The 20,031-nt window shown below is 31.8% G+C and overlaps 2 protein-coding genes across 3 annotated transcripts; one reads left to right on the top strand and one right to left on the bottom strand.

Annotated features, from left to right (window-relative positions):
• Nucleotides 1-1,416: 1,416 nt before the first annotated feature.
• Nucleotides 1,417-16,216, top strand: LOC116767308 (TRPL translocation defect protein 14). Of its 2 annotated transcripts, none has more exons than XM_061527393.1 (9): nt 1,417-1,622; nt 1,811-1,878; nt 2,171-2,208; nt 2,660-2,697; nt 9,901-10,029; nt 12,744-12,880; nt 13,537-14,084; nt 14,190-14,380; nt 14,948-16,216. In XM_061527393.1, the coding sequence occupies exons 1-9, from the start codon at nt 1,559-1,561 to the stop codon at nt 15,235-15,237; spliced, it is 1,503 nt and encodes a 500-aa protein (XP_061383377.1). In that variant the 5' UTR covers nt 1,417-1,558; the 3' UTR covers nt 15,238-16,216. The 2 variants fall into 2 exon arrangements, with proteins under 2 accessions (XP_061383377.1, XP_061383378.1); XM_061527394.1 differs by having other exon boundaries at nt 14,190-14,374.
• A 1,510-nt stretch (nt 16,217-17,726) lies between these two features.
• On the bottom strand, nt 17,727-19,350 carry LOC116767738 (uncharacterized). The gene is made up of 4 exons (XM_032658197.2): nt 19,078-19,350; nt 18,854-19,001; nt 18,448-18,597; nt 17,727-17,947 (listed from the first exon to the last, which is right to left on the bottom strand). Exons 1-4 carry the CDS (start codon nt 19,143-19,145, stop codon nt 17,732-17,734), a joined length of 582 nt encoding a protein of 193 aa, XP_032514088.2. The 5' UTR covers nt 19,146-19,350; the 3' UTR covers nt 17,727-17,731.
• Nucleotides 19,351-20,031: the final 681 nt, after the last annotated feature.

Genomic DNA, 20,031 nt, shown 5'->3' on the forward strand with positions numbered 1-20,031 from the left:
ATTAAGATGAAGAAAAAACAACTATTTTAGAAAAAGTGTGCATTTGTGGTAAATATGACAATAAATCTTTTAAAGTGGAAAATTTATTAGCACCTTATAAAAGATTTCTGGATGGTAGGGCTCTTAATAGGACTACAGGTTGAATATATAAAATATCTGTGATATCTCTGTTTACGTCTTATGGGATAGAAGAGCGGATGATCAACACTATATTCAAATTTCAACGGTCATGGCCGCTAAGAAATTAATTTTGCATTAGAAAACAAAACGTGAAATGTAAACCTATAGCTGAACCTGAAAATATCTGTATGCCACTTTTACACAACATTAGCAATTCGTAAAAAATTGGATAAATTATCTGAAGCTTTTACATTTACAAAACATTTTTCCAAAGTTGTAAGAATCAAAGGCGAGGGCTGGAATTTTTGTTAGCCCATAAATAAAATAACTCTTTGCTAGTGAAGAATTCAAAAATTTACTAACTAGTGCACACAAAAAATGGAATTAAAAAAAAAGTAGTTTTTGGATTTTTCGGGAATAAATAAATGAATCATACAGAGCGCTTATTGAAAATATGTTAGAAGATTTTAAATCTATGGGCTGCGGAATGACTTTAAAAGTATATATTCTGCATACTCGTTTGGATAAATTTAAAAAACAACATGGCAGCGTTTTCTGAAGAACAAGAAGAACTCTTTCACCATAAATTTCAAAATATGATGGTGGACGGTATCTGAAGTTGGATGGGAAAAGTTCTCATGAACACAAAAAAAAAATGTAATAGGCTTCACTTTTAAAATTTTTTCTACTATTTTATAATTTGATATCATAAAAAAGATTGATAAAATATAATACATATGCTCATAAGTTTAAATTTTTATAAACAAAATTTAAACGAAGACTTTAGTTTTAATATAGACTAGCTATTCTCTATTGGATACAAAAGCAAACTTTTTCATACCTAAATGTGTGAGGGCACACCTCGTCTGCCCGTGATCACGGTTGCTGCAAAGTAACCGAAACGTCGGGATTATGTAGTTTTTAAATAATAAAATCCGTGTAGTAAATCCTAATAATACTAGTTTCATTTAAATGAATACTCGCGAAAATCTTAGATCTCATTTTTCATACCTTATGTATGTATCTTGCTTAAATAATTATAATATCTATCGATTATCATGTTGATATTTTTTATGTTTCTTTCTCGATTATTCAATCATTTCTATGATTTTTATAGGTTCTATTTCAGGAAAACTTTGCTCCTAAAATCCAATAAGATAAAATGGGATATTTCAAACTTCTAATCATGATTTCATTAAAAAAGTAAGTTAATAGTCGTATGTGTGGAACGGGTCGGATGTCTACGAAGCAATTTTTAATCTGTCCATGCGTTTACATTCAATCGAATTTCGTCTTTGAGGTTTCATTTCGTCGCGCGCCTGTCAGGCGATGCGAAGTTTGCTGTGATGGCTTTATTTAACATTTATATATTTTTTTCATTTTTATGATATCACGTGCCCCGCAAGTTTGATAGTTTAATTAGAATTAATTTATATTTATGTGTTTGACAAAAATGGCGAATTCATCCCAAAAAATCGTGTACAAGCTAGTACTAACCGGAGGTAAGAAATAATTAATAATAATGTGTAATTTTATAAATAAACATTTTTAAAGAACATTTGTTTTAGCGATACAAGCCTAGTGATAAATTCGACTTTTTAATTTATATAAATAGTATGATTTGCTATTAGTAACACGTGGAAACTTGGCACGGTTTTAATGCAATTCATATTACTTTTAACCTAAACAGGACCTTGCGGCGGTAAAACCACGGGACAATCCCGTCTCAGCACATTCTTCGAAAACTTGGGATGGAAGGTAAATACATTCTGAATAATATATATTTTTGAAACCCCGATTTTTGATCTATTATGAATAACAGAAGCAAATTCCTTTTGCTTTAACTTATCAATATTCTTTGTTTATAAAATTATCAGTGTTCGATTTATGTTGATATTCGATTTACACAACAATATTATGAAGTCAAATAGTTGTCTATGATTTGAAATCCAATATGACTTCAACTAGAATTAATTGTGGTCTATAAAATTGTGTGGTTTCTCCTTTAGGAGATCCAAGAAAACATTTTTCGACATGTGTTTATTTCCAGGTGTTCCGGGTGCCGGAAACGGCTACCGTCCTCCTAAGGTATGAAATGCAGCCTTTACACTCCGCAGAGTGAATGTTGCATTACTCATTATAAAATGATTATAACTTTTTTATATTTAATTGTTAAATGGGTTTCATGCATTAATTTTAATCACTCCTGTCTTTGGATAAAAAAAATTATAAAGCTTTTAAAAGAATTAAAAGCATACTATTGAAAAATTTATCCTTTTCAAAAATTTCTCACTCCTTTGTTATACAAGCCATATATTTTAACTTTGTTATTGTTGGTGTAATGATGATTTTGAGTGATTCATTTATATTCCAGCAAAGCCATTTGCTTATAACAATATTACTAACATGTACCTGTATTATTATACAGTGTTTCTTTTCCTTTTTATGTTTGATGATGAAGATAGAAATACAATATACATTGAATTAGAAATTATTTTGTACCGAATACTGTTTCTACAAAAGTATATTTCTTTTTCAGTGGCGGCATAAAGTTTGTAGATCTCAGCCCAGATGAAGGTAAGATTTATAAATTATTAATTTATAAAAAAAACCACAGATGATGTAGTTTTATGATTGTATAAGTATTGAGTATCAGTGACATTTTATATATTCTGTGAAATCGTTCTAATTACTTTTTTATATATTATAATTATATATGTACTCATCAGTATGACGTTTTACTGACATTGTCTGTCGTAAGTGACTCGTGCCAAATATTAATAATTTTGCTAATGAAAATTTCCTCGCCTTAACACCTCTAGAACAGACTATATTTATTTTCTTGGCATTTTATTTTTCAACCTTCGGTCGTTTCTATTCTTGTTACGTTAAAAGAAAAAAAATAGAATGGTTTTTAAAATTTTATAAATGTAAAAATCCGAATGTAAATTTATTTATTTTATTTATTGCTAATGGAGATTAATCGACCGTGTTTAATTATGCAAATAAATACCGAGTAAAATTTACGACTTCACTTTATAATTGACAATGGATCTAATTTTATACGAATTCAATGCTACATTGATTGCGTAATCAAGATAACTGAAGGAAAGTATGATTTGGTTCAATTGTATAAACAAGCGATCTGCGTCACAACTATTCACGTCGAGATGCTCTGAATGTATTTGTTTCTTGTGTTTCAACAGACATTTCTTATGGAATCATAATATTTGGTTTTCTTATACATATGTTTAAAGAGTATAATTATACGACACGCCCTTCTCATATTTTGGGGGCTGGTATTTAAGGCAGGTCGAAATTATTTTGACTGCCAAGTTTGTTTTCATTGTATTGTATTTATTTATAGATTAAATACTAATTTTTTGAGACATTATTGCTATATGTAAAATTCGAAATATCAAATAAAAATTACTTGCGCTTAAGTTATATTTGAATGTTGGTATACAGTACTGTAAATGTAATGGTAGTTTAAATTAGACACGATTTTGCCTTTTCCAGCACGTCACGTTTTTTTTGTTATTATGTGTTTCTTATCTCTTATCGTGCCAGCGCTTTATCTTTCTATTTATTGATGAATGTGGAAATACATATTTACAATTGTCTAAGAATTAATCTGTAGGAAGTAGTAATTTTTTTTACCGTCAACATATCGTGCCATATCGTACGTATACAAGTATATTCATAGCTTTAATTAAAAAAAAAATCTACATCGACCAATACACAATATCTACTATGTACTCCTTAAATCCATATATGTTAACATTGTTTTTCCATGAACATAAATAGAACGCTATGAGAGGTGTTATGGGGCTTCACGGGTGACCACGCTAGATATCTTTGACGTAAACGCTCCACGGTCACGTTCACGGCTGAAAATATATTCGGAATACAACAATAGTACCAAAGTGCATTGTTAGTATGGTAAATAAACGTCACTGCGTATATTTTCAGTGTTCGAAAGCTGAAACAATGCTTTGACATTGACGCTCTTGACATTGATGGTTCCTTTTTTTTTTTTTTCAATTTATTAAGTTGCTTGGTTTAGCAAATAAAGCCAGTATTAATTTAAAATTATGATTATTATTTTTTTGTTTCAATGGAATAATGATTACGAAGCTTATCATCAACTAAGTTTGTATATAAAGGAATAAAATATTAAGGAAATGTTAATATTAACTTTGATACAAGTTATAATTAAAATACTTGATTATCTTGAAACAACGTCTCCACATGAACGGATAATTATATACAATGACATTTAATAATTATGGATAGGATAACGGTATAAAATAATCGACACTGGACATTTTCAGTTCTGAGATTACGAATCATTCATTTATACATAAATAATATAAAATATTAATTTATACATAAATACTAGTTAGGCTTTAGGTTTGTGGTTTTGACATCTATACATTACTATTTCTACTTAATTATTTTTAACAATAAAATATTTATATGAATAATTGTTACGTCTATGGTTTTTTAGAAGTTAGCTTAATTGTGTTGTCATGATCACACTCGGAAGCGGTCAACCGATAACATTTCGCTGCGATCTCAATTGAATCGGTTAAATCATAGTGACGCAAATAGATCCGGTGAAAACAAGAACCGAGCCGATCATTAGCATGTCTTGTTTTGATTATTAAAATTGTCCTTCAGTGTAATATGATGAAAATGACACTACGAATAACATCAGAAATAAATCTATTAGGTACATATATAATTGAAATTTTGGTACTAACTTCTCACAATCCTACGACCTCGTGTTCAATTGCTTTTTGTGGTACATATTTTTTATTTGGATCGATTTCTCTACGTGATTTCATACTTTTTGATGTTATTAGCGGATACAACAATAACGAGGGACACTAAATGTCTCGGTTATTGCAAAAGGTGCTCCGCCGCCGCATTGGCGAGGGCGAGGCAGGGCGCCTCTGGTGAGTCCGTAGCCCTGCCAGATAAAAATATGTATTGCTATTTTTAATACATTAATTCCATATGTTAAACCTACATGTAAACTTATCATTCATCATTCTGGTATATTTAAAACATTTCTATGTTGTTAGATACATATATATTTTAGTGTCGTGGCTCGTCTCATATGACACAGTTATCTGATTACATATCTATATGCATATGTAACTATTTGTTTATCAAAACATTCACTCTAATGCCACCAGTTTGAACATGATACCTGTTCTTTGTATGGCTAGAATGAAGACAATACTCGGCATTAAGTTTTTACGTCTCATTTGGTTTATTAATCTGAAAGCCTGAAGGCTAAAAACACCGCTTACAATATTGATTTACAAAAAAGTTGGTATAGTAAGGTAATAAATATATAAATTCTGACATTGAACACACATGTTTGAAACATTCTTGATAATAAAGACAAATAATAAACAGAGCCTGTAGTTGACCTCTAGAGCATTTGTTTGACAAGCCTCGTCTAAGGTCTGTCTGCGGGTAGTTTGATAAAATACGTTATACATACGTACTGTTTGAGTAGAATTTTTACTGTCATTTTCGTTTTCCAATAACTATTAGCTAGTACATAATTATATTTATTTAGGAACTAAAAATATCATTGTAAAATCGTCAACTATTTCGTCTTTTCCCTCGCTGTATAATAGAAAGGAAATACGAATTTTTATGGTAATTAGCTTTGTAATATTCTATAGCATTAAGACGGGGTTGATACAATGTAACACGCGATCTGATAGTTTCAATTTATTCTTTATCATCTATTCAGTTTAATGCGTACGGTAAAAGGGTCAAGTCAATAAAATATAAATGACTGTACTCTGGAATATTACACGAAGACGTTGTATGGCAATTTAAATATGTTTAGCGATAGGTGAGCCCAGAGGTTTTGCAAAATTAATGTTGTTATTGTGAATTTTGTTCCGATCTCGATAACCTCGTGATCTTACCATACTAGTTCTATTATAAACAAAACGATGATACCGTATCAGTATGTAAAATTATTGTAACAGGTTTAACTGTTATTGATGTGTCTGAATAGATTTTAAAAATATTGCTTTGTTCGACGAATAGAAATATGTAGGAAGAGATATCTCTTTGTGATTATTTATGAATGGTGTTTTTCTGATGAGGTCTTGTTTTGTGATGTATAGTTTTTTATTTATCATAAGTACAGCACGAAAAATACAAAAATTAAATATCTAAGTATTCTATATATAAGGTGACGGAATAAAGAGTGTTTGGCTTGGTTGGTAATATACTACTTATACCTTTATATATTTTTGCTAGAGGCTGGTGGGTTCAGTTATACCCAGTCATTCTATTGTAAGCCTTAACATTACTAAGCTGCGTAACTCCACGATGTTACTTTGATCTGAACCATATTAAATTAATTCAGTAGTCTCCATGAAGCTTACGACCCTTGAGCGTTCTTGATAAAGTATTGATGGCTCTGACCTATAGCAATTTAATTAGAATAAGCAATGAGTTCTGAAACGAAATCAATACATGAGGGTACAAAGGTCATGTCAGTACGTTATCTGTACGATCTGCAAAATCTGAAAACTTCATTTTATTTATTCAAAAAAAAAAGTTTGCAGACTAAATGCATGTTAATCATAATAACTTGTGTTTTTGTAACGTCGTTATTAAATTGAAAGGCTCAGGCGGAGACAATGGACAATGTTTGCATCAAAATGGAAGACAAAACGATGATTTTAATAATATGGATGTGATTGTTTGATTTCACGTTGGTATTTCCTCAGTTGGTAATAATGTGAGTGTCGATTTCTTTTTTCTTTGTACCGATGAGGTGTCGTGTCGCTTACTAGACTCATGCCCTGATCATAAATGGCGTAGTTGACTTCTGATATCCGCAATCGTTCCCGGCCTAATTGGTGTAGAAGTCTGAATGCTTGACTTTTGAAACACCATTTTTTTTTTTATTTTAGGGAAAATCTCAAGTGTCATAAAATATCTCATACTGCGTTTATATAAATAAAGATCGCGATGCATTAACAACTTTAGCAATTAAACAACGAAAACGTATTGTTTCTGTATCAGGAAAGATTACTAGATGAGGAATGTCTAGGTTCTTGTCCACATATCGTCTGTTCTCGCTGAATCTTATGAAAACGAAACAGTGTACCTCCTGAACTTAAACTGTTACTGGACGAAATCAAAATTGAGTTTTTGTTATCCAGACTAAAAAAGCATAGAACATAGAAATGCGTATTCGGATTCCGAAAACATTTAGTTCAAATACCTTTAATAAAATGACGAAACATAAATCTCATATAAAATTGTCTCTCTAGAATATATTAAATCTATTTCGTTTCATGTTAACAGTTATCTCTATAACAAACTCAGTTTCATATCACAAAATAAAAACAGGGAGTGTCACCTCCATACCGTCTCGTTATACAAAGGGACTTTTTAAAATGGCTGGGTAATAATTAGATGTTCTTAATTTTACTGCATTATAATTTATATTTATGCACTGGATATGACTTCAATTTATAGTTTTTATTGCTCACGTGTCTCAACGCAAGTCGCTCTGTTTATGATATTAAATATTAAATCAAACATTCTAAACGGTGTTCATTGTTAATAACTTATGCTGTCATATAGTTATCAGTTTACCTAATAAGTAACTTTACGATGAATCTTTATCTTGTTCTCAGCTAATGGAGGTTATCTTAATTCTTGTATTCATTACGTCGCATTAATTTTACGATTAGTTTATTCTTAATTGACATGGCTTGTCTATTTTTTTTTTTTTGTAGTAAATATGCGTCGTACGAAGTAATGTTGTTCAAGTGAAGCTATTGATTTGTATACTTTATTAGTATTTTGTCCGCTTAAGCCCAATTTTCCAAGCTATACATATATACGGAATATATAATTAGGTGTTATAAATGAACGATATAAGGAAGTAAGATACAAGACAATCAATAATAATGTTCTGCATAGTTTATGATAAACATTACTATAGGATAATATTATTTTTTTTGTCAATATAAATATTAGGATGTGTTATATTAACTTCATGTTATGTAATAAGTCTTCTTAAATCTCTATATAATATACTTTGTATGACGTCCTTTAGTGACCGTAGTTATGTCTAAACCTCGGACGGGCAATAACAATGGTGGAAGCCATAAACCAGCTTACTGGCGGTTTTATTGCGTTTCACATTGTGATGGTTAGCAAATGCTTACATAGCCTATATAGATGTATACATATTTACTAAATTTTCGAGATACAATGTTTTATGTATTTTCTATAACGACAAATTTACATATTATAATGTTATAATTAACATTATTTATCCATCATCGCGTATTGTGAATAAATTTCTTGATAACTGTATTTATAATGTGGAATATTTTTGTTTTTGCGTATTTTAATATTTTTATTCGAACTATTCTCTCACAAGTACTCTATATTACGCAGCTATTCCGCGTAATTGAAATAGAGGAAGCCATCAAAAACGTAATTTATGAAGGCAATTCTGTTTTTCATTTATTTTAAAAACTTTTCAAACGATTCGTGAAGTGTCGCAGCTGACTGACTCCGTCACTGACCGTTTTTTATTGTACCTCCGTTAATTTTATATATTGTTTTTGAGGTTTGTTTAAGAAAGCTTCTATTACGTTTGAAATAAAATAGAAAAATAGGCGTGTGGGACTTTGTCTAGGTTCATTGGCATAGATGAAAATAAACTCAAACGTCATCTGTACGTGTGCCGTGACACTGAGATCTTTTCAAAGGAATGATATTTCAATGCTTCAACACCTAGAGGTCTTAATGTAACTAAAATAAGTAATGTGTTGATGATGATAATTAAAGTAATAAATGAAATAAATACCTACACTGTTTATAAAGGCATTACTTGACAGCTCTTAGTCTATATCACTTAATGCTAATAATCCTGACTGATTCATTTTAAATACAAAATAATGATAACGTAGGAAAGAATCTAGTTGTTTCGTCAATACTTTTATATTTCAATCAAACTTTTAATGTGTATATATTATAATAATATAAAACGGAGATAGGATTAAATAGATTTATGTGTATATTATTATTTGCTTGGATAATGACGAAAAATATAAATAATAGGTATAATAATATTTTATTACATATATACTTTTTATCATAAAACAATCCACCCAGAGTCTCCATTAAATAAATGGTCAAACAATTTTCACTGTACTTTTGATGACGGCATTTTATTTCCAGTCTTTTAAATTATATGTTCGATATAAAAATAAAAAATTTCACACCATATACGATCCGGTTACGTAATTTTGTATATCAGCGTAATAAATGCATAAGTATTTTTTACATAAAGAATTACTCATGCAAGCAACACATAATTATCGTTCTCAGTCTTGTTCAAGGCCCGTACATTCTATGGAATGTACTTGTTAAAATTATATATATATTAATTCGGTTATCGATTGAAAATTCTTTAAAACATACTATAACAAATATTCCGTACGCTCGCTTTGAACTTGAGATTTCATTTTGTTCTTTATGTTGGAGATTTTCCAAATGATAAGCTTCTAAACATATGTATATAATTCTACTTCATATAAGATACATGTTTTATGCCAGGTTAATATATATATATATTGTTTTTTAATGTCCATGACAAAAATCATTAGTACGTAATGATCCGATATAAATTTAATGAAAATAAAACCTGTATAGATAAATGTTTAATGGCGATTGATATTAAACGTGCTAATGTTTCTATTGTTCCAGCAATGAAGTTCCAGGAGAATCTACTGAAGACGATGATACAGATCGAGAACACCTTCTTCGAGTTGGGCAGAACTTGTCAGAGGAACTGCCTCATCATATGCGATAGAGGGGCCATGGACGCTAGCGCATGTAAGCCACTTCTCCTAAGAACCTTCGCTATGATTTTCTTTATAGTTTCGACTTGACTATAGCTGTTAGCTCTAATGGCTTCGAGAGCGTCACCGGGGTGGCCATTAGGGTTATTAATTCCCTTCGCATACAGAATTAACGTTTCGCTTGCTAATTTCTCATGTACAGCAAAATAGTAAAATTCCTCTGTCTTTCATTATACTTAAAATTTGAATGACATCAAAGAAGGAGTGAATTAATCAGCTGTTACCAAGGTTAGCTTACTAAGTAACTACGTAAATTTTTATAATGAAAATCTTAAATGCCATTATCGTGATAAATCTCGTAACATTTATTAAGGGAATATTGTTATTGTGTAGCTTGAAGGGTAGTTCGTTTGTTCCACCAATTTAACAAAGACGGCTAATGTTTTAGCATAAGTGTCATCACTAACCGAAGTTCTTAACTATGGATTCAGAGTTCAGTATGCTTAGGACAAGTTTTCATCGTCATACTACATACAAAGCGTTTCCCATTCTCCCTCAATAGCCTATTCTAAATACTGTGCTTGAGATTTACGAATGAAAAACTGTTTGTAATCCTCCATACGTAAAGTAACATTAAAACTTTTGGTAAACATAAATCATATGAAATATTGCGTCGTAAACAATGTAAAATAGGTATGTTTGTCTTAATCCGTAATTCGTGTTCGGTTAAAATTTTATGACGTATTCTAAAAATTGTCGGTTATTTCAACGTCATTATTACATTTAGGATTTACTCGGTTATAATAATAATAATGTATTATTTATTGTACACCCTTAAATTGACAATGATAAGAGTTATTATAGACAAAAATGTACAATCTAGGCGGCCTTGTCCCTAACGAGCGATCTCTTTCAGACAACCAACAAGGAAGGGTAAAATATACATATCAGGTATTTTATGGCCGGTTAACATAGAAGAAATCAAATTAAAATAGTGAACAAGTAACGGTTTAAATATCAACAATATAAATAATACAAATATACAGAAATTTTAGGTGTAATTAAAAAAATAAAGACTTTATACATCAAAAGAAAGATAATTAGAGATACGGCCGTGTGTAAGTCATTAATTAAAATTAATATAAACAATTTGTTTTGACGGAACTAGAAAGCAAAGTCAGAAGGAGATTGTAACATAAGATTTAACTATTATTTTCACAAATGATATTAACTTTAATATTCGTGTTTTTCAAACAGTTGAACATCGACATATATAGAGCAGTATCAAATTCGTAAACATTTCGCAATAAAACTTTTTATATAATGAATACATACTGGAAGGAAAAATATGTAAATACAAAAAAAAAAATGTCAGCTGTCTTTTGATGTTTCGTTGTAACCGGAGATGTAAAACTTGATGATGATAAATATTAAATAGTAATAATTTTTTAAAAGTTGTATTCTTATATAAAATAATAAGGTATAAAATTTTATAAATTTAACTATTTCGGTACGCATTTTACTAGAACATAGCACATTCAACTTTGCAAATTGTTCCTGTAATGTGTAAAGTGTGTAATATTCTAAATTTAAATATTAAACAAAACGCTTTAAATACAAACAGAGGCTGGCTTCTAAGCCAATAAGTTAATGACGTCATATGTCTCATTAATTAATCTCAGGTTACGTATTAAATTAAATCATTCGCAATTAATGTTCTTTGATTATTTTGTAATGGGAATTTCTGATTGTATTTCTGAAATGGAAATTCTGTTTCTACTCGATGCAGTCATTAGGTAATGGAGTTCTGATGTGTGTTTGTCTGTCTTCACGTCAGCGATGTCTTATGATTGACAGGCGGTGGTAGTTCACAGCAGTCCGTCTGAAAGATATTTTTATTGTGCATTCGAAGGAATCTTTTGTTCTACTAAAGACACAAAGACGTTACAATTATTTAATTTAAATAAGTCTGAGCACTTCAAAGTCCTTATTTGAAAATATTCAGAAAAAAATCAGTATGATAAGTTTAAGAAAATTGCAATAGAGTTTAAAATTCGATTTTATTGACGGGTTTTTAGTGAAAAATTAAGAATACATATTACAGATTTATATATCGTTTTTGCACCTATACCACAAGTTTGCTTAGCGAAACTACCAGATATAAAGTTTATTTTTCATACACAAAAAAAAAAACGTTTAAACTATAATGTGCGTTGATTTATGAATGAGATACTGGAAACGCTTCTTTTAGAGTCTGACAGTGCGCACTCGGAGTAAGAATAATGAACTGGACTATATACTAAATCGATATTCATGAATTACTTCATACTGGTCGTTCATTATTTTTTGCAATGAATTTTCTATTTTTAAATATGAAATGTGTTCATGATTGTACATCTTTACTTTAATATTTGTGACCCTTAACGAAGCAAAATTTAATGTTGGTCATGTGAATAATAACATGCAATTGGGAGATATTATTATATTACCGTATATTTGTTATTTATAAAACACTATAAAAACTTAATTGTTTTCACACCAATATATTCTAGTCTTTAGAATATTTTTTTTTCTTCACCGCAATCTACTCCACATATATGTATATATATTTTTAAATTGAGGTTTTAAACTTTTTCTCGCGTCCTCTCTCCTGTTTTTGATTAGTCCTACGTTGTTGTCTTTGTATTAGCAAAGATGAAAGTCTGTTAAAAAATCTCTTTTTATTTATTGATTTGTTTTTTTTTTTAGTTATATCAAAGGAGAAATGGGAAGCCATGTTGAACGCAAATAACTGGAACAGTGTAGAATTGCGTGACAACAGATACAACCACATAGTACACATGGTCTCAGCGGCTAACGGGGCTGAAGACTTCTACTCCACAGAGGTAATATATATACTATAATCTATATTCATACGTACTTAAGAGTTTTTTTTAAATTAAAAAGCTATTCAGACTTTTTGCTGAACATTTATTTTTTAAATTTGAACCTTGTTATTTTATTTACTGTAACTCTTCAACGAGTTTGATTTACGTGTTATGGCAGAATAATATATTTTTAATGAAAATTGTATATATAATTGTATAATACTAGCTATGTATATGTATAATATAGTTGTGTTATACATATGTCATTTATCACAAAGTGCAAGTGTCTACTGATTAATGCTATCTCAGTACTGGAGATCTGCCAACACATTATCTACCACGTGATCTCGTACGTTTGATTGATGGCCACGATATATGTACATTACGCGACATTACTTGTAAACTTTGACCATTAAACATACGTTATGTATGCTTATTAGAATTTTTCATGCCGTTACCATAGAAGTTACATGTTTTTGACGAAATATCAAGGGCAACAAATTTGTAAAGAGCACGTAACTGTTGTTTCTGAGATCATTACTGCTAAAAAGAGAAACGGCAAATTTAATATTCTCGTGATTTTAATCAGTACAAGTCACAATTAGACAGAACTAACGAATTGTAGTCTATTGTTATAAAGGCCAATTTCATGACCCATGTATTGCAATTTTCAGGAGCACGCGTGTAGGTCAGAAGGCGTGGAGTTGGCTAGGGAATTGGATTACAACGCAGCGGCCGCTTGGATAGGTCACCCATACTTCGACGTCATTGACAATTCTACCGACTTCGACAAGAAGATGAACCGTCTTCTGGCTTGCGTGTGCCAGCGGGTCGGCCTGGACACCGGCGACCGACTGAACGTTAACTCCAAGAAGCGCAAGTTCCTAGTGAAGCCGCCGTTGTTGCCGGACGCAGAGTTCCCTCCATTCCAGGACTTCGACGTGGTCCACAACTATCTTCAGAGCGACGTGCGCAAGGCCCAAGTCAGGCTGCGGAAGCGCGGTCAGAAGGGCCACTGGTCATACATCCACACCGTACGCAAATTCCATCCCACGAACGGCCAGTCTGTGGAAGTCCGCACGCAGCTGACTCACCGCGACTACCTCAACATGCTGCCCCAAAGGGACGACGCTCATTTTACCATCTTCAAAAAGAGACGTTGCTTCATATACAACAACCAATACTACCAGCTCGATATCTACCGACAACCCACACATCCCAGGTGACTCATGCGCATAACTAATATAAACACGTTATGTAAACAAGTACCTAAAAAATTGGACTAATGTTATTTACCATTTTATGTAAACAAAAAAAACTGCTCTAGGTGTCGCGGTCTAGTTCTTCTGGAGACCTACAGCGGTATGTACGACCAAGATGCTCTGCTCGCATCTCTGCCAAAGTTCCTTACTATTGAGAAGGAGGTGACCGGTGACCCTGCTTACTCCATGTACAATTTGTCTCTGAAGGAGGACTGGAAGACCTCCACTAAATACTACTCCGGCTCCGAAGGTAACGGTCGGTACCGACTTCCGTACTAGTTATAGCTAAACGCATTAAGCTTGACATTGAAATCTTTTCATTACGTACAATGGAGAATAACTTAATATTATTCTTGCATGATTATTGAGACGATGAATACTTTTACTTGTCGTATAGAAACTCTATCTATATAACTTCTCTATCTGTGGTACTTTTCATTATACCTATACTTGCATGTGTGTATTTCTGTCTACTGGCGTAATTGTGTTAATATAATTATTATTTGTAGATGTCTGCTAATTACATTATGTTCCACATATAATTTTCTTTTAGTGAGTGTTAGTTTATACGTGGTGTATGCACTGTTTGTTACCTTGAGTAGTTTCCCATTGTTGGGAATTAAATTTGAATAAAATTTACAGATACGAAAGCTGTCGTACAGATCCATTCGTACTCTGATATGATTAGAGGTGAACGACATTAGGGAGTTATAGAGAGATTTGTCTGGACACTAACACATAGGTTATTCGTGACTAACATAATTACGCCAGTATGTACTAGGGTTACAGTCTACAGAGACATTAAATTCTTTTGATTTATCAGGGCAAACGAAATGTATGAATGGTCACAGTACAGAAAAAGCTAACGGCCATATTAGAAACGGTCATACAGAGAAAGTTAACGGCCATGACGCTAAAGCTAACGGTCACGGGGCGAAGGTCATAGGTCACACGTACAGCAAGATATCGAGCATAGGGGGCGACAGGAACGGTTATCATAAGGAGAACGGCTTTGGGCACATTAACGGTGACGTCACGGATGCTGACTACAACATGAAGAACACCAAGGCCAGATCACCAAAGATACACAAGAAAGATGCTGTTAAAGTATAGACCTGCGTAATTATATAAGTATTTATATATATAATAAAAAAAATATCTTAACATTTCAATATACAATGAAACTGTCAGCTGGACACGCAAGCTATTTGTAATAGTTCACACTGTGCGTGTGCTTATTATGTATGTATGTGTAGCTATGACCGTTTATTGCCAAATAAATCAAATATTTTTATAATATATCTTGACTACGAGATGTTTTCTAACGTAGCTGACGCATGAGATGTTTGACATTGTCATAGTATTCCATTGATATAATGAAATTATTATTCTTTGTATTGTTTGTGCCTTCGTCTTTACAGTATTTCTATTTAAAGACATTTCTCATAAATAGCAATAATGTTATTATATTTTTTCCCGGTATTAGTTTTCAGTAATTTAAATAGATTTATAACAATATATATATGTGATCCTAATGAATATGTCTTTTAAAACTTTGTTGAAACTTGTTGTCTCGCTCTCATTGTATTACATGAATGAATTTATTATTTAATATTCCCTTTATTTGATATATAATGTACCGTACAATGATATCACCGAAAGCTCTATGTATTTATATATGAAGTACATAATTTTATGTAGAATTTTATAAATTCCCACCTCATGTTTTATTCAATCAGTGTATGTACTTAAAAAAATATAAATCGTGACACATTTATAAAAGTATTTCAAAGCTAGTTTAGTTGGCGGAAGCTGTGGAAGGTTGTAGTTTATTAGTACTTCGTATGAAATCACCGTAGTAGCATTGGTTAATGGCTGTGCTATATAAATGTTATAAAGAAACCTATAGAGCTGTCTCGGCTTAGAGAACCGGACGAACGCGAGCCTGTAATTGCACTAGGTTGCATTAGTTTGCATTGTTATATTTTATTCATTGTGAATTATTTTTATGCAACCTTAGTATTTTAGACTTAAATCTCAACATTTGATGTACCACTTAGCACTTATTCTTTAAATAAAGATGTGCCCCTAAGATTTTATCTTTTATTTTATAGTTCTCATAACAAATAATAAATATGCTATTATGTTTATATAATAAATTCTCTATTTAAAAAAAAAAACAGTGTTGCCATTCCCACAACATTTAATTCTAATAGAGAAGAAAGCGACTTCTTTTGTTACAATAAGTTCGTTTGGAATCTTTAAAAGGTTTCATATCAAATTTGCCACATTGATCAAATAAAGAATTAAAATTCTATGCACTTTTACATCTATCATCAAATCCAGTCAAATCTGAAATATGTTTGGGATATTAATTAATTTTCTATACTCAATCTACCTTAGATATCATTTACATAAACGTAATCCTCATACACGTTTCCCTTATTCACATCTACACAAAAAAGTGGATACAGCGTTTCTGGTATTTTGAATGTAATAATTATAATTGTGGAAAACAGACCTCTTACTTAATGAAAAACGTTACTTACCACCCAGCACGCAACGTTGTCAGCTAAATGTGAATTGCATTTCTTTATCTGCTCTAGAATCAAATGAAAATAAACATACTATTAAGTTAACTTTCATGTGTACCGTACGCTAAGAAGTGCGCCTTCCAATAATATTATGGCCTTTAGAATATTAGGAATTTGCCAAAGTTTACATTATAATAAATAATTCATGCAGGGCCTTATAAGTCCGCGTCCTCAATAATTGACACTGTTTCTATAAGACATTTAATAGAGCTCACGGATCCTTGGAAAACCAACATCCCCAAAGACAGTGCCATCAAGGTCAAAAAGTATTACCAGCTCATTAATAATAGATTCGTTGTAAATTTGTTCGCGGTAGAAGTAGAAGCCAGAGGTATAACAGTCACATCTTTCTACGACCTGCTAAAATACTTGGGCCTGTCAATAACTACCATCAGTTCATTCTTGGAACGTGCGTCGAAGGCAGTCCCAGTGGGTTCGTTTCAAATTTGTTTAGATAGAGAGAGACGTTTTTTAATTTGAGAATTTGTTTAGATAGAGAGAGATGAGAATTTGTTTAGATAGAGATACACGCGTTACATAGGGGCCCCTTAAACCTACACCTGGGTAACAAGTGCCAGGCATTCTTGAAGCTCCTATCTCTGCAACGCGATGGACCCGGCGCCCGCACGATGAATCCATGGAATACTGAGGGGCTCTACATTATACTGTGCACATCATTAATTACAGTGTCTAATGTCTTGTATAGTATTTTATCTAGTCTTATTTGTGCATGCGAAGTCTTCCGCGTTGTCTTCACGGTAACCAGCCGGTAGCGACAAATACAGTCTGCGTCATGTGACTTTATAGACAACACGACTGCTGGTTTGATCCTGTAGTAATTACATAGTGTTTGTTGATAAATTATAACCTATACCTTATACCGATCCTTTATCTACGTTACTCTGCAGGTTTAATAAAATTAAGTAGTTTTTGCAACTAAGACCCACTCATCCTAGCAAAATTGTATGTTGTAATATTATATTTGTAAAGTGAAAGAAGAAAAAGAAATTTTATTATTTTGGAGCATCTTTTATTCTTTGTTCCTTATACAATTTCATGACTTTTTGTCCAGGTATGAGACCCTGGGTTAAACCGGGGCGTTTTTTCTTTTTACTAGACTTTCCCTCCCAACTTTCATCGTCTGTGGCAAGAGATGCCTCCAAGACAACCTGTGGTGGGGGCGCGGAAGACATTGTACCAGTGCTCTCACAAACAACTGATTTTAAATTCTGCAATGCAACAAAATTAACACAAATTATAAATATATTGATAAATTAGTATTTGATTCAGACAAATTGTGTGGTTCATCAGTATATATGTACCCTAAGATCTCTGGATAGGCAAATTTAAATAGCATTTGACAATTACCATTATTGTATTTGAACAAAAAACTTTATTTTTTTTTAACATAGAAGACAATTGGTTTAATTGTGACACATTTAAAATGAAATTATATTTTTTTGGTGTTAATAAGCAATTTTATTACTTTATTTTTACATTTACCCATACTTTCAAATTCTTGCTGTGATCACATATGGATATGGATGCTGTAATTAAAATGTTGAGAAGCCTAATAATAAAATTGCATAGTTATATCCGAAAAGGATAGTTTTGCAATTGGTTTAATTTTCTACTGTAATAACACTAATAAAACACACATACACTGTATTATTTATCTTGTATGGGTATAAAAGATATATATGTAGTATTAATGTGAAACAATCCTTACCTGTTTCTCAGCCTCTAGCTCCTCTGCTGATTTTTGTATGTCCGAATCATGTGCATATTTGCAATTATGTCCAAAACGACATTTACCTTTTCTATAATTCCAACATATTTTCTTTCCATTAATCATTTGGGTATTATCTTTACCTGAAACCTTAACATTCATGGCCTATGTACTTCACGATTGTATGTAATATTGGAAATATTATTATGATAAAATAATAATAAAATTAAACATGTATCAAATGTTATGATCGCAAAATAAAATGTATGATAACTACAAGAATCTTCTTAGTGCTGAGACTAAAAGTCAGCTTAGTGTAATATTGCACCTCAACTTTCGTAAAATGTAGAACTACATATGAATATAAAATAAATTATTTAGAAACTAATAGAAAGTCAACATATACCATTTTCACATGTTTTTCTAGTATAGCCGATTTTGCTATTTCAGCTGCAGCGAACGGATTTGAAAACACTGATGTGTGAAGACTGCTTTCTCCCAGCACAGGTTTTGGTAACTTAGGCTTATCGTCTGTGTGATCTTCTGGCTTAATTCTAAAAGGTGTATGATAATATTGAAATTTGTAAGACTGTTTTTATTAATTATTATGATTATTTACTATGTCTTTACATTTCTTCATCGCCGCTTTCTTCTTCAGAAGCGCTCGAAGATGAACCGTAGTCAAGAAGAGCGTTCATTGTTTTAGCACTAAATTTCAACTTGGTTTAAAGAGTTTTATAGTTGTGTTACTAATAATATTATTTACAGACAAAACTGCGCAAAAGAGAAAAGCAATATAAACACAGTTGCAGCATTCAGATTAAAATTTACAAAAAATATAATGCAAACTCTAAACCAATTTTTTGTATGGAGCCCAATAGAAGCGTATTCCTGAGTGATGACAGATGTCAAAATTAACATATATCAAAATTTAACAACTGTCATTTTTTAGCTGTTTACTTCATCCATAGGTTGAACGAAATATACTACAATTTTTCATTTTTAGTAACATTTTGGTGATTATTGATTTTGTTTAATTGTTGTTAAATTATTAAGAGTATCATTAGGAATAGTCTCGAGGAACTGGGTCCATATGGATAATTAGACGCAGAGTACTTCCTCTATATACAAAGCATTATAAATATTAAAAGATCCCTTAACCATTCTCCTTCTTCTTTTTAGTGTTTGTCCCATCTTATGACGTGGACCGCACTTCTATTTTTCTTCTTCCTCTTCGCTTTATCATGGACATCGTCTTCTAGAAGATCGCTACTTCTCTTCTCATGTTTTACAACACTCACCCATCGTAACATTGATCTTCCCCTGCGCCGTTTGCCAGATATAGTAAGATTGAAAGCTGCGTTGCCTACATAGGCATACTCAGGTGGCCTCCTTTTGACATGTCCATACCAGCGCAGCCGATTTTTTTGCAACTTATCCGCGATGTTGCCTACCCCAAGACTACCGCGCACATACTCATTACGGACCTTATCAAGACGGATCTCTCCCCACATTTCGGCTACGTGAATGGAATCAACATACCTTTTCGTAGATGCCCATGTCTCACTTGCAAAGGTAAGGACT

Source organism: Danaus plexippus, assembly GCF_018135715.1.
Source record: "Danaus plexippus chromosome 9 unlocalized genomic scaffold, MEX_DaPlex mxdp_26, whole genome shotgun sequence".
Taxonomy (NCBI): domain Eukaryota; kingdom Metazoa; phylum Arthropoda; class Insecta; order Lepidoptera; family Nymphalidae; genus Danaus; species Danaus plexippus.

Bases quoted from the DNA above. Each gene is read 5' to 3' on its own strand.
- LOC116767738 (XM_032658197.2), bottom strand. From the start codon at position 19,145: ATGAACGCTCTTCTTGACTACGGTTCATCTTCGAGCGCTTCTGAAGAA. The intron at 19,002-19,077 runs GTAAAGACATAG...TACACCTTTTAG, and splicing joins GAAAGCGGCGATGAAGAAAT to AATTAAGCCAGAAGATCACA. The intron at 17,948-18,447 runs GTAAGGATTGTT...GTTGCATTGCAG, and splicing joins AGCTAGAGGCTGAGAAACAG to AATTTAAAATCAGTTGTTTG.
- LOC116767308 (XM_061527393.1), top strand. From the start codon at position 1,559: ATGTGTTTGACAAAAATGGCGAATTCATCCCAAAAAATCGTGTACAAG. The intron at 1,879-2,170 runs GTAAATACATTC...GTTTATTTCCAG, and splicing joins TCGAAAACTTGGGATGGAAG to GTGTTCCGGGTGCCGGAAAC. The intron at 12,881-13,536 runs GTAATATATATA...TGCAATTTTCAG, and splicing joins AAGACTTCTACTCCACAGAG to GAGCACGCGTGTAGGTCAGA.